Raw genomic sequence first — 14,951 nt, forward strand, 5'->3', positions numbered from 1 at the left:
CAGCCCCTCTCTCGCGGCTTTGCCGCTCCATGGCCCCGGGTGCCCCCCACCCACTCGGAGCCTCAGACGGGCCCCTGAGCCTCCTCCAGGAAGAGGGAAGAGCCGGGAGTCCGGGCCAGCACACACGGGAGCAAAAGTGGCTTTAGGAACCGAAGGGAGACTGATGTGACTTGCAGACCGACAAGTGGGTGAAAGGGAATCGGGTAACAAGGTAGCGACGGCTGGCTCCCGGCCGTCCAAGGCCAGCGAGAGCGGACTGGGAAGGGGCTCGCTCCTTTCCCGGGGAAAGGACAAGGCTGGCGGCACAAGCGCTACAGCAGCTGCTTGCTTAGGTTGCTCTTCCAAGTAGCTCTTTTATAAAAGAATGAAAAAGGTGCATTCAGAGTAACTGGCGCCAGCTTCTGCAGCCGAGACAGAGCTTTTTCCTGTAACCCCTGCCCTTCCCTGGCAGCCTCCCCGCATTTATGACTGAAATCCCGGTTTGTGTGCTGTGCTCTGAAACGCTGGGAAGGCCGCGTGGGCTAAGGAGGCTTCGGGGCTTTGTCTCCGGGGGTCGCCTTTGCGCCACCTGGTGGCCGAAAGGGCTTCGGCGCGCAGTGAGCAGGCCCCCGGCGGGGGATTTTCCGTGGGCGGGCCCGCTCCCCTGTTCCCGAGCCCATTGGTGTCAGACCGGCTGCCGCTCACGTGGTGCGTGACGTAGGTGGGCCTGCGAGCGTGGGCTGCTCCCCAGCAGGGCCAGAGTGAAACCCAGATCGGGGCTGACAGAGCCCGAGAAGCCTCTCCCAGAGACCCCCCCCCCCCCAAACCCGACCGCTGAGGGCCGGAACCGCGCCTCTCCCTGCCCCCCGGGCAGCCCCTTCTTCTCCTCATTGATGATTGATTGATTTTTGCGTTAGAAAATGTCCTTTTCTCCTCCAGCCCTTGTCCCCGGCGTCCTTCCCCAATGGCCGCCCCTTCCCGGGGCGAGCCCCGCTCTCTGGACACGGTCTCCTTCGTCACGCGGGGCCGGCGCCTTCACTGGAAAACATTTCTCTTCGTCCCCTTCCCCGCTTCCAGCACAGAGATCTCGTGATCCATCGGTCCGTGGGCACTTAGGGACTGTGCCAGGTGCTGGCTGTCCCAAGAAAGGCCGGAGGCGGCCCTTCATCCGGAGAAGCTCCCGCGCGTCTCTGAGCGCCTGCCTCAGTTTCCTCATCTGTAAAATGAGCTGCAGAAGGAACCACCGCGGATCGTGGCCGAGAGAACGGGGTCCCGGGGGTCGGACAGGGCTGAACCGTTACAAAAACCCCGAGCCAGGGTCCATGTTACAGCCACCTTTGTGTTTGCCCGAGTCAAAGCACGAACATACGAGGCCGGGGGAGGGGGAGGAAGAGAAGGGGGAACCATTCCGTCCACCTTTGCTAGCTGATGGAGCCCGAAGGCGGGAGCGGGGCAGGGGGAAGTGTCAGGAGTCCTGGAGACCAGACTTTGCTATTAGACAATTAACCTTTGGGGGCTTCGTTCATCTTGCCCTTTCGCTTTCCCAGTAAGACTTGAGCTGGGGGGAAGGAGGTGAACTTGATGCTCTTGGGACCAGCTCCAACATTTAAAGCCATCATGTAGTTTAGAACTGGTGATGGAGCCACATATGTCAGCCAGCCTTCAAGTGCGGAGTGCTTTAAAAGTATCTTAGAAGGGTACAGCTGGAAAAAACCTAGAACCTAGAACCTGGAATGTGGGGTGTGGGAGGGATCTAGAACACAGAATGTGGGATATTGGATGTGGAAAGACTTAGAACACAGAATCTGGAATGTGGGGTTGGAAGGGACTACAGAATGTGGAGTGTGAGAGGGACCTAGAACACAAAAGGTGGTGTGGGAGGGACCTAGAACATAGAATGTGGGATGGAGGCAGGATCTAGAACACAACATGGGATGTTGGATGTGGAAAAAGACCTGAACATAGAACCTGGAATGTGGGATGTTATCGTATCCAAACTCTTGAATTTAGAGCAGGTACCCCAAGAAGACTGGAAGTTACAGCACCCAGCGCCCCCACAGCTTCAGTGGGAAGAAGCTGCTAAACCCAGGGCAGGTAACTCGTGAGCGTCATTCTTGGTCTTCCATCAATGCTTTAAATTCCCTCGCAGATAAAGGAGTGGGCAATAGTGAATCGGGGAGACCTCACGGCTATGGGGACACAAGAGGGTCAGTTTCTGGAAAATAAAGTGGAGTAATTACAGTATGTTAACAATTTGGGCCTATCGCAGCCGTAACGTAGTGATGCTAGACAGAAATTAAATATTAAGACTTTCCATCTCTGTGATTAATTATGGATGGGACCAAATGATGAGAAGTTCTAGGGACGGAATTTTCTGTGCAGTTGATGAGGCCTGATACGGAAACCCCTTCAAGCAAGGACTTCGTCTGAGAGATGAGAGAATGGAAAAACTGAAAAGGGGTTTCTGCCGGCCAGCGAGTGATAAAGAGGGGAGGACTAAGTTTGGGATGATTTAGTCTGATCTCTCACCCTACAGTTAGGGAAACCGAGCTCAAATCACGATTTGCCTAAAATAACATAAGCTAGAGAGGATCTGAAGCCAGATCATTTGACCTGACTCGGGTGTCTGTGCTGTTTCATGAATTGGGAATTGAGTGATATCAGAAATTGGATGGAAGCTTTAGCCTAAGAGTGAAAATGAAACGTTCAGAATTCTCCTCCAGCAAGATGAAAGGGCAATGGGGGCCTCCCTCAAGGTAAATAGCTAAGGTTCTGAACTTCTCAGGCTGTCAGTTTCTAATCTCTAAAATGGGGACAAATATCTCGCAGGATTATTTACAGGAACAACTTGTAATAATAGGAGTAATCATATAGAATGCTAATAATCATATATAATGGCAATAGCATATAATAGTATGCCGTACTGCACATGTCTGAGCACACGCATGTATATGTGCACCCACGTTTGTTACAGATGTGTAACATGTGCTCGTAAAGTCCGCCCACATTCGACAGATTTACCCAGGGATGGGCTGGGGCCCTCATCTAGCCTGAGCTTGACTTAAACTGGTCCTAAAAACAATCATGATCAATAGTCACAAGAGTGGAACATCCCTCCCGGAGGAAATGGCTCAATGAACTTCAGCCCAAGAGATTCGGATAAAACGAAGTCAATTGTGAATTGCTAAAAAGTCCAGTGTTCTTCGGAACTTCTGGGGCCCCTGCTCCTTTCTTTCCTTTCCTGCCCTCCACCCAGGGACTTTAAATCTCCTGACAGAAAGTTTTGGCTTTTGCGATTTGGCAAAAAAGAGTTTGATCATGGGGACTATGAAGTGTTCCAGAGACTGATAGCATGAGGTTATTGGAATCTGTATTCCCTTTGAGTTCCTGGCATGTGTGTGTACGCACATGTGTGCATGTGTGCCGTACATTATGCATGAATTCCCCTTGTGCTTGTGGCCACGTCACAGGCTCCTGGGCCCTTTGCCTGTTCCTAGTGGAAGGTATTCTGCCCGTACCATCGAAACCCCAAGTTCAGTCCTTACTCCTCTCCTCTGGGTCCTCAAGGACAAAGGGCCGGCGGCACCAGCCCATGACAGTTGTCAGGTGCCATATAACAGCAAGCATCTGTCTTCTCTGCTTCTGTGTGCTAAGGGCCCTCCGATATCGGATATTCTAGGATCTCTCCATGCTCCAAGGTCCCTGTGGTTTTGGAATCCCATAATTCCATGCTGAATCTTCTTTATGGGAAGGAATAGATGGCTGTTTTATGTCTTAAGAACTTAGTTTTTCTCTGCGACGTCACCTGCACGTGACTTCATCACTGCGTTTTTTAATGGATCATTGCATTTTCCCCCTTTTGCAAATTCATTTTTGTGTCAGACATTCTTGTCATCTCGATGGAAAGTGCCTTTAGTTTTATGTTTTTTTGTTAAAACACAGGCCTAGGGAAAAAATTTTTTTTGCCTTGTTCTTCCCATCAGTGTCAGCACCTACTGAATCAGGGATCATTGGGCACTAGTGATATCCCTTTCTGAAAATGAAGCTCTCTGCTTGTATCCTAGGGACTAATCTTAGCTGATCACTGAATGTCCCAGAATGGACACTTTGGGAAGGGGAAGTTTTTATTCCATCAGTATGCAGAAAGCTGATTTCTGTACAACACTCCACAAGTAAAGACACGAGAAATTCTAAAAGTTGATGCAACCCTAGATAATGTCAAAATATAATGAAAAAATAGCATGAAAAAGACATTAACATAAACCTAAGTGCTCAACTTAATGACAAATATCACTGCAAAAGTCTGCCATTAGTGAAATCCACCAATATGTTTTCTTTTCCCATGACATTTGGTGAGAATGAATGAATTATCTGAGAATGTATTTGCATCAAAAATATGGTATTTTGTAATGAGTGTATAAATCATCTTAGCATTTTCCAGGCATTGCGTATGATCCTATAAATGGGGAATGTTCTGATTAATTTTCATCTCCCTCCTGTCTCATCTTTTTGATATCACCTTTCTATTCTTGGATCTTACTTGGAAATTGAGAAATGGCCTTTGTAGAAAAGATGCAGTTTGGGACAACATGAAATCGAATCCGGACTCTAGCACTGACTGGGCCTGTGCCTGCCTTTTGGTCAGTTTTATTTGACTTCTCAACTTCAGTTTATTCTTTTGTAAAAAGAAAATCATCAGACTTACATTCTGCCCTTCAAAACTATTTTCAGGAAGGAATAGGAGGCAATGTGCAATAGGTGAAACGATACTGGATCTGGGACCAAGGGGTCTGAGTTCAAATCTTCACTGTACCCCAAACATCTCAGTTTCCACGTGGGTTTAGAATAAACGAACCCCTAGATACCCTCCGCTGTAGGTTTCTCCAGGTTTCTATTTTAGGTCCTCTTCTCTTATCCCTCAGGTGATCTCATCAGCCCTCAGGCATCCTGACCTACTCTGTGGAGGATTCTCAGAGCTATTTATCCAGCCCTAACCTCTCTCCTGACCACCAGCCTCCCTTTTCCAAATCCCTATTGGATATCTCCAAATTGAACTTATAGAAGAGTTCTTCAGTGCAATCTACCCAAGACCTGGCCTCTTCTCAGCCTCTTTAGGTGTCCCGGGGCTCCCAATCTAGGAGGTGCCCCATTTCTTCACTCTCCGTAGCTGCTCATTCCGTTCTGTTGCTAAGACTTGTTGCTTCTCTTTTACAGAGACTCTTTTATGTCACCTCTTCCAGTTCAAGGCGCATCTGGGCTTCTTCAATAGCTTTCTGGCTGATCTACTTAGATAGCCTCCAACTACCACCCCCAAGCGATCTTCCTAAAACCAAGTCTCCCCTCCCTTCCCTTCCTTCCCAGCAATATGCCCCAGTGACTCCCTGCTATCTCCAGCATCAAATAGAAAGTTCTTGCTTTGGCTAGTAAAGCTTCCTTAGGCTGCCACTCTCCCTTCCACCCCCACCTCTGTGACCATTTTACTCTTTGCTCCCCTTCAAGGGCTCCGGGATCCCGGGATGCGGCAGCCCGGCTGCTCTTTGAGGGTCACCCTTCGGCTCCCGAGCCTGCACCTTTGCTGGCTCTGGCCGCTTGGAGCGCGCCAGCTTCATCTCAGCCACCTGGCCTCCGGGCTTCCTTAGACCCTCAGACCCTGCCTTCTGCAGAGGACTTTTTCTGGTACCCCTCATTGCACACCCCAGCATGGGGCGGACACCTCCACCAGTGGGAGCTCTGCGAGGATGGGGTAGCTCTTTTGTTTCCCCTTCTATCTCTAATGCTTAGAACGGTGCCTGGAGTACAAGAACACCCAGGAAATGTTGTTGGACCATGAAGCACTGGGTGCACACGTTAAAGATAGTTTTACAGGGTGAGTTCTAGGGCTTTAGCGGGAATATTCAGGCACATTGCTTTGGAGAAAGTTGTCACAAGGTGATTAATAAAAGAGACACTTTCTTTCCTTCCTTCCTTCCTTCCTTCCTTCCTTCCTTCCTTCCTTCCTTCCTTCCTTCCTTCCTTCCTTCCTCCCTTCCTCCCTTCCTCCCTTCCTCCCTTCCTTCCTCCCTTCCTTCTTTCCTTCCTTCCTTCTTTCCTTCCTTCCTTCCTTTTTTCCTCTTCCCCGCTTCCTCCTCCTCTTCCTCTTCCTCTCCTCCTCCTTCATCTTCTTTTTCTTCCTTCTTCATCTCCCTCTCCCTCTCCCTTTTCTTCTCCTTCTTCTTCTCCCTCTCCCTCTTCCTTCCTTCTCCTTCTCCCTCTCTCTCCTTTTTCTTTCCTCCATCCCTTTTTATTCCATTGTCTATCTGGGTCTCTTTTTCTCTCTCTCTAACACTTCCTTTATCCCTCCTTCTTTCTCTTACTTCCTCCCCTTTTCTGACTTTTCCACACACTCAGTAGTGGCTAGCCATGATTTTTACACACATAAAAACTCAGTTGAACAGCAGAGGCACAACACAGTCATATTTCATTTCCATGTTTCCCACATACATATTTACCTTTAAGATTTAGATCTCTGATATCTGCTAAAATCGGCATCTTCTCCTGCAAAACATATTATAAAACAATTAATCGTGATCTGGACTGCAGAATTAAGGACAGAAATCTACCAATCAATAGGTAGGCACTTAATATGTGCTACTGTGTACCAGGCAAAAGGGCTAGGCAATCCACATACAGAGACAAAGGAAAGATAGTCCTTGCCCTTTTGTGAGATTATATTCTCTCAGAGCAAACAGCATAAAGACATCAAACCTTCTATTCATAAGGAAATGAAGAATGAATAAATTACCATAATACATATAATTTAGGCCTCTGGAAAGTAACCCTGAATTCCGAATAAGCACTCAGCGAACTCACATAGTGTGGGGGCGGTGGTGATGGTGCTAGAAAGGATGGTTGTACATATTATGGTAATAGTAATTGCAACACTGAGAGCAGGTTGTTCAAGTTCCAGTCCAAATAGATCTGACTATTGGTGCCATATCTATCGGGCAAAGCTAACATGTTTTACCTAAAAAAGTCTCCCTTCCATGGGAGGAAGGAGGAAGGAACCTTCCATGATTCCTTATGATAAATGCCAGGTAAACCTGGCATCCTGAAGGCTAAAGCCAGTATCTTTTGCCAAGCTTCATGTATTAGAACAGTGAGAGAAGTACTATTTTAATAATTGAGTTAAGTATAAAGTTCATCTCCAGAAAATGGGTGGCCAGATGAAATTGTTTTTAATCGCAGAAATAATGGAAAGGAAATTATGAAGCTATGGAAGTACATACTCTAGAGGGAGTATGTACATTTATGGAATTAGGGATCAGAGATTAAGAAGGGACCTGAGAACCCATCTAGTCCATTCATTTTATGAAAGTAAGGCCCAGAGAAATTAACTAACTTTCAAAAGTCAGAGCGGAATAAATGGCATATCCAGAATCCCTACATTTTGAAATATTGTAGATACAGAGGGTAGACAGATGGGAGAGGCCCCGTGTGTGCTGGGATATCCCAGTAGTCCTGATATTTCATCCTTCAAAAGCCCTTTAAAGCTGCTGAACATGGCACAGGGAGAGAACGTAAAGGATGTTTGTTTCTGGTTTTTTTAGGGCAAACTTTGTCTTAATTTTGTCTTTATAACATCAAAGGCATTTCATACATGTTTATTAAATTGAAAGTAACTTGGGCCTTGGAAGTATCTGGCTCATTTATGAGGAATATTATGGTAGGAATTGTGCATTTGGAGTCAGGAAGATTTGGGGTGAAATTCTACCTTTGACACAAATGTTAAGATCATTGGGCTGCTAGGATCTTCAGTTCCTTCTCTAGAAAATGGGGAAAGTCTATCAACAGTATCCATTTTTCAAGTTATTGTGGGCCTCAAATTTGTCAAACTTGAAAGTGATAGATGTGTCGATGATTAAAATAACAACCATTAGTAGTCAGTTGATATCATGTGAAATTTAGAAATTGAACAATTCGAGAGGAGTGGGCGTACCATCCTGATTCACCGCGGTGTTATTTTTAGGTCCTCTTTCCCAACTTAGTTGCTTCTGAGATGACATTCAACTGCTGCCAACATCATGGCAGCAGGATATTAGTTAATTTTCTAGCATCCAGGCATCTGACAGGAAGCTGAACAGTTTTGCCAGAACGTTAAGTTACAGGGTCAGTTTAGAAGGGAGATGTAGCAAGCAGGACAGTTTTGAAGGTAATGAATAGAATATGTGTGCATATGAATAAACTTACATATATCTACATGTATTTGTACACCCATCTATATACATATAGGGTGGTACAAAATGGAGATTTATGGTTTTAAATAGAACCTTATTTTTGTGCTCTACCATGTGTACGCGTACATGTTCCTTCCTGGAGTCTGAGCTCTTATCACAAAGGAGAAACAGAGGAGGAGGCTGGGAAACAAAGACAGAAGTGAGAGCAGCCCGGCCCTTGGGGGGTTTACACTCATGCAGAAAGAAAAGGATTTTCTGCAGGTGCTCAGCTGTCATCCTGCTCCTTTCTAGTAGCCCTGGTAGCGTTGACTGGGTGATTATTCCTTAGCAAGAGCACGAGATAGAAAGGGAAGAGTGTGGGGGGTGTGTGTGTGTGGAGGGGGAGGAGAGGGCGGTGGGGGCGGTGGCAGGTTCCGCACACATGCGTGCACTTGCTCCTTGATTTGCGGCAAAGCTCTGGGCTGGGAGCCCTGGCTTCCTAGCCTCCCTCTGGCCTTGACCTTCTGTGGGATCCCACTGACCCCCTGCCTCAGCTGCTAGTGCCTTCCTTCCCAAACTAACATGTTCTCAACGCTTTGCATTTATCTTCTTTTTCCCAGTGTGCACTTGTGCACTCCTGCTCCTCTCTGTTAGAAGGCAAGCTAGCTAAAAGTCGAGAGAAGTTTATATGTGTATCCCCAGCCCTTAGCGCGACCTGGTGCGCACTAATAAATCCCGATTGAGCGAAACTTTTTAGTTGATTACAGGTCATTTAACTTACTTGTTAGACTTACCTCCTAAATCACTGACACGTTCTGATCTATGTGGCTAAGGCGTTCCACTGGCTGCCAAAATCATGCATCCTTTGCATATTTGCATATGCTTTGTACCCGCTAACACTCAGCACAGTATCTAGCGCACAGTAAGTGCTTAATCAAGGCTCTATCTGGCCCCCTCAGGAGGTAAGCATCTTGAGGTCAGGGACTCTCTCGTTTGCTTTTTCATATCTAGCACCCTACATAATATCTAGCATACAGTAAGTGCTTAATTAAGGCTCTGTGATCTCTCCTCCCCCTCTCCCCCCCCTCCCCAATCTTCTGGACGTCGGGTTTCTGTGAAATCCTCCTGCGCGCACGCTAGCTCATCTGGCTCCCACGGTACCCTGTCACATGGCAGGATGCGGAAGGTTCTTTCCTGGGTTCCCCGCGTCTGCCGAAGGTCCTGCCCTTCTGTGCTCGCCCGAGTCCATGTGGGTCCCACGTCTTTCACTTACCTCTGACCTCGTCCAGGGGTTCCAGGGCGGCTGTTGCCTCGCGGAAGCATCGGGCTGGGCGCTGGCAGGAAAGGGAGAGCTCATCACTTCTCGGAAACAGCGCGTGTCTGTGAAACAAGAAACGGAAACCCAGCTCTGAATTTGTTCCCCTTCAAACAACCCGGAGCTCGGAGGGAAGTGCTCCGGCCCTGCCGTGATCATCATTAGCCTCTCAGTAGTTTGTGGCCACTGTCACGATCATCATTAGCCTCTCAGTAGTTTGTGGCCACTGTCACGATCATCATTAGCCTCTCAGTAGTTTGTGGCCACTGTCACGATCATCATTAGCCTCTCAGTAGTTTGTGGCCACTGTCACGGTTATCATTAGCCTCTTCTCAGTCGTTTGTGGCCACTGTCACGATTATCATTAGCCTCTTCTCAGTCGTTTGTGGCCACTGTCACGATTATCATTAGCCTCTTCTCAGTAGTTTGTGGCCACTGTCACGATTATCATTAGCCTCTTCTCAGTAGTTTGTGGCCACTGTCACGATTATCATTAGCCTTTCAGTCGTTTGTGGCCACTGTCACGATTATCATTAGCCTCTCAGTAGTTTGTGGCCACTGTCACGATTATCATTAGCCTCTCAGTAGTTTGTGGCCACTGTCACGATTATCATTAGCCTCTTCTCAGTAGTTTGTGGCCACTGTCACGATCATCATTAGCCTCTCAGTAGTTTGTGGCCACTGTCACGATTATCATTAGCCTCTCAGTAGTTTGTGGCCACTGTCACGATTATCATTAGCCTCTTCTCAGTAGTTTGTGGCCACTGTCACGATTATCATTAGCCTTTCAGTCGTTTGTGGCCACTGTCACGATTATCATTAGCCTCTTCTCAGTAGTTTGTGGCCACTGTCACGATTATCATTAGCCTTTCAGTCGTTTGTGGCCACTGTCACGATTATCATTAGCCTCTCAGTAGTTTGCACTCACCCTGGAGGGAAGTGCTCCGGCCCTGTCAGGATTATCATTAGCCTCCTAGTAGTTTGTGGCTGCTGTCACGATTATCATTAGCCTCTCAGTAGTTTGTGGCCACTGTCACGATTATCATTAGCCTCTTCTCAGTAGTTTGTGGCCACTGTCACGATTATCATTAGCCTTTCAGTCGTTTGTGGCCACTGTCACGATTATCATTAGCCTCTTCTCAGTAGTTTGTGGCCACTGTCACGATTATCATTAGCCTCTTCTCAGTAGTTTGTGGCCACTGTCACGATTATCATTAGCCTTTCAGTCGTTTGTGGCCACTGTCACGATTATCATTAGCCTCTCAGTAGTTTGTGGCCACTGTCACGATTATCATTAGCCTCTTCTCAGTCGTTTGTGGCCACTGTCACGATTATCATTAGCCTCTTCTCAGTCGTTTGTGGCCACTGTCACGATTATCATTAGCCTCTTCTCAGTAGTTTGTGGTCACTGTCACGATTATCATTAGCCTCTCAGTAGTTTGCACTCACCCTGGAGGGAAGTGCTCCGGCCCTGTCAGGATTATCATTAGCCTCCTAGTAGTTTGTGGCTGCTGTCACGATTATCATTAGCCTCTCAGTAGTTTGTGGCCACTGTCACGATCATCATTAGCCTCTCAGTAGTTTGTGGCCACTGTCACGATTATCATTAGCCTCTCAGTAGTTTGTGGCCACTGTCACGATTATCATTAGCCTCTTCTCAGTAGTTTGTGGCCACTGTCACGATTATCATTAGCCTTTCAGTCGTTTGTGGCCACTGTCACGATTATCATTAGCCTCTCAGTAGTTTGTGGCCACTGTCACGATTATCATTAGCCTCTTCTCAGTCGTTTGTGGCCACTGTCACGATTGTCATTAGCCTCTTCTCAGTCGTTTGTGGCCACTGTCACGATTATCATTAGCCTCTCAGTCGTTTGTGGCCACTGTCACGATTATCATTAGCCTCTCAGTAGTTTGTGGCCACTGTCACGATTATCATTAGCCTCTCAGTAGTTTGTGGCCACTGTCACGATTATCATTAGCCTCTTCTCAGTAGTTTGTGGTCACTGTCACGATTATCATTAGCCTCTCAGTAGTTTGCACTCACCCTGGAGGGAAGTGCTCCGGCCCTGTCAGGATTATCATTAGCCTCCTAGTAGTTTGTGGCTGCTGTCATGATTATTATTAGCCTCTTGTCACGATTATCGTTAGCCTCTTAGTAGTTTGTACTTACCCAGCGCCTTGAGCATAGAAGGCCCATTTTTCACACTTGAGACTGTTTCATGGTTCATAGACTCCCTAGTAAAACACTGATATTAGGAAAAAGAGTGAAGTACTTCACCGTTTCCCTCTTGCAATCCAGCCTCTTCTTGAGCTATTTTTGTTATCCTTGACCCTGAACATTGGTCATCTGCTGGGATTTGAACCCGTGCCTTCTAAGTCAAAAGCTAGCCCTTTTTCCCATCCATGATATTGACACTTAGCCTTTCATCTCACTCTTACAAAGTGGTGAACGCGGTGGTCTCTTCCACTGGGGCTGTTTTCAGCTGTGAGCGACATAAGGGATGGAAATGATTGCCCAGCAAGTGAAAATGCTATGACCATATGTTCCCAGCCACTTGAGGCTTTCACAACCTTCATGGCAACATGTAATTTGATCTCAGAATGAATGTAGCACAAAACGTGTCATGGAGGGCACTAAAATACATACATTAACAGAATACGGGAAAAGTACCTCTCAGGAGCCATCTCTAGGCACCCACCTCACCCACCTCTGAGATTGGTGGTTGAAGATGATCACCAAGTCATCTGCTTGAGGAGACGACCTAAATCTTTTTCTATAGCATCCTAAGAAATCATTCAGGGATCGGGGAGCTGGGGGACTATTTGTGTGGGGCGTTGTTGGCTCTTTGAAGCTGGTTCGTGGAGAGACCCGGTAGGTCTAGCTGATTTGAAGCCTGGGGACCCATGGCACTCATTGGTTCAACTTGGTTTGCATTACATCCCGGTAGAAGTGAGTCCTTCCTTTATAGACACATTACATATTATTCTCCCTTTTGGTAAGACTTTCAAACCAGTCCAGAGTAGAGATCTGGGGCAGTCAGAAATAGAGGAAACAACTTCCAGCCTGAGGGGACGAGATGTTCTTTAGGGACATCTAAAGGGGAGACTCCTGTCTCTTTATGAAACTCCTATGAGACATTCTGGTGGGGAGTTCCCAAAACTTCTGGCCAGTGTATTCTCCACTGTGGGGTGTGGATTTTCTAATCGTTAGATGAAAAGATAATTATAGGTGTCAGGTATTCAAAGCAAATGGGGGAAGAATTGATTTTGTTCAAGTCATTAAGTACCTACTATGGTGCAAAAGGCACTGTGATGTGTGCAGGGGAAATAAAAAAAGAGGAAAAAATCACTTTTCTAGTAGAAGATTTCATTCTATGGAAGTTAAATCATTTAAATGGAGAAGTAATACAAAGTAAATTTCAGGAGGAGAGAAAACTTGTGTGAAGACTAGTACATAGTCCAGGAGAGAAGAGAAAAAGGCGGGAGCTAAAGTGCTCACCTCTTAAGATGGGTTGTAGACAGAGAATGGATAAGACTCTGATTTTGTTTTTGCTGAGGGAGAATGGAAGAGCTTCAGAGACAGTGGTGAGGGTGAAGTGGTGTGGATTAGAAAAGCACGAAGAAGGGCAGCTGGGGTGCCCCAGTGCAAAGAGCGCCTGGCCCTGAGTCTGGAAGATGAGTTCAAATCTGGTCTCAGCCATGTTAACATAATTTATTTTAATTTTGAGCCAAAGTCCGGGGCATACTCAGTAGGGAGTAGAGACTTCCAGGTTCTGGCCCTGCCTCTGCCCATCACTGGCTGCGTGCTTGTCTGTGTCTGTTTCCTTATCTGTAAGAAGCTGGGCTGTCTCTGTGTCTTCACATTGAGGGTCCTTCTTGCCGGGAGCCCCCTCTTCCTACCCCTGCACGGCTCACCTCGAACATCACTTTCTCCAACAGGATGTTCCTGCCCCTGGAGCTGTTAGACCCTCCGATGCCAAAGCTCTCGTATATCCCTAGATCTGTGGACTGCATCTCCCCAGTAGAATCCTTAGGGGCAGGACCCCCTTTACTTTTTCTTTGTACTTCCAGCACTCAGTGCAGTGCCTGGTCCAACCCAAATCTTTCCTGATGGTTATTGAGTGTTGACTGGCCCTAGCACTCAATACAGCGCCTGCTCCAACTAACCTTGATACTTACTGGCTGTTGACTGACCCCTCTGTGAGCTCTCAGGCTCCTTCTAGCTCTAATCTTGTAATGAGAAAGACACTAAAAGCGGCACGTGTCTGTGATTTCTTGGGAAATCTGTGGCTGACAACTCTCATCTCTCTGAAATGATTAGAGCCCTTCAGAAGGAAGTCAGGATGTCTGTTAATGTGTCCGATATCACAGAGTGGCTCTGGGGCTCCAGATTAATGAGCAAGTGGGCAGAGGCAGCTTTCCCACAATTCCCGTCTTCAAAGGATCCCAAGCCTCTTTCAGGGGGTTATTATCCCAGTAACCACACCAGGTGCTGCAGACCTGGGTTGTCTAAGCCATATGTGGGCATATGGTTTCAATCACTAGTACAAAGAGAGGCTTTGGGTGCCATAGAAAAACCGCTGGGTTTAGTCAGGGGATCGGCACTTATGTTTCAGGGCCACCTTTTTAGAGCTACAATCTATGATCTCACGTGCAGAGGACTGTGTTGAGATGGAGGGAATGGGGCAGGAACCATAAAAAGATGAACGAGATCATCTCTACCCTCAAAGAACTGATCCTTTGGGTGAGGGGGATGAGCCACCTGAGCAGATAAATAGAATACAGATTGCAACGTCAGGTGCTGATAGAGGTATAAAGTGCTATGAGATCAAATGGGGAAGAACTTATTTAGACTGGAGGTGTTTTCTGCAAGAAATTGTTTTGAGAAAGTTTTAAAATCATCACCAGAGGCTGCTTACATTGTCTTCTCGATTGGAGCAAAAATAATTTCCAGTGCTAAGCAGGAAAATAAGATTTAATGGGGCATAATAGTTAGAAAAGTGCTATCTTGGATTTTCCAACCAAATCTAGCGAACGAGTTCTGAGAATAATGCTTAGCAAATCTCTAAGCCTTGCCTAGAGAGCTGGTTGGAAAGCAGTGGGAATGCCATTTTAAAAGGCCTCGCTTTGACTTTTTGGGGTCTTGGACTTATACTTTGAAGACCCCACATATGATTCTGCTGCCAACGGTGTTTACTGGCTCTGGGGTGAAGACGAATGAACCTAGAGAAATAAGAGAATGCTCTTTGGCTGCTGGGAGGCTTTGACTCCCCCAGTTGGGAGCTGGGCCTGTCTCAGAGCCCTGCCACTTAAGGGACAGCCTGATGTCTGGAATAGAACTCAGAAGATCTCTAGGCTCCCCGCCAATTTAGACAGCCCAGCCCTCTGTCCACTTTGGCCCGTCTGCCAGTCGGTTGTTCTATCTGTAACCAACTGAAGGCAAAGTGACCAGTTGCAATCACTTC

The 14,951-nt window shown here is 47.0% G+C and overlaps 1 protein-coding gene across 1 annotated transcript in view; it reads right to left on the bottom strand.

Moving 5' to 3' along the window:
- The window catches only part of CLNK (cytokine dependent hematopoietic cell linker), a 110,896-nt gene that overhangs the window by 54,148 nt on the left and 41,797 nt on the right, over positions 1-14,951 (bottom strand). The window contains exons 7-8 of the mRNA XM_051965421.1: positions 9,445-9,551; positions 6,468-6,513 (exon numbers count right to left, since the gene is read on the bottom strand). Of these exons, the coding sequence (XP_051821381.1) occupies positions 6,468-6,513; positions 9,445-9,551 (153 nt within the window). The remainder of the gene's footprint in view (positions 1-6,467; positions 6,514-9,444; positions 9,552-14,951) is intronic.

The sequence above is a fragment of the Antechinus flavipes genome, chromosome 6 (assembly GCF_016432865.1).
Source record: "Antechinus flavipes isolate AdamAnt ecotype Samford, QLD, Australia chromosome 6, AdamAnt_v2, whole genome shotgun sequence".
NCBI classification, from domain to species: domain Eukaryota; kingdom Metazoa; phylum Chordata; class Mammalia; order Dasyuromorphia; family Dasyuridae; genus Antechinus; species Antechinus flavipes.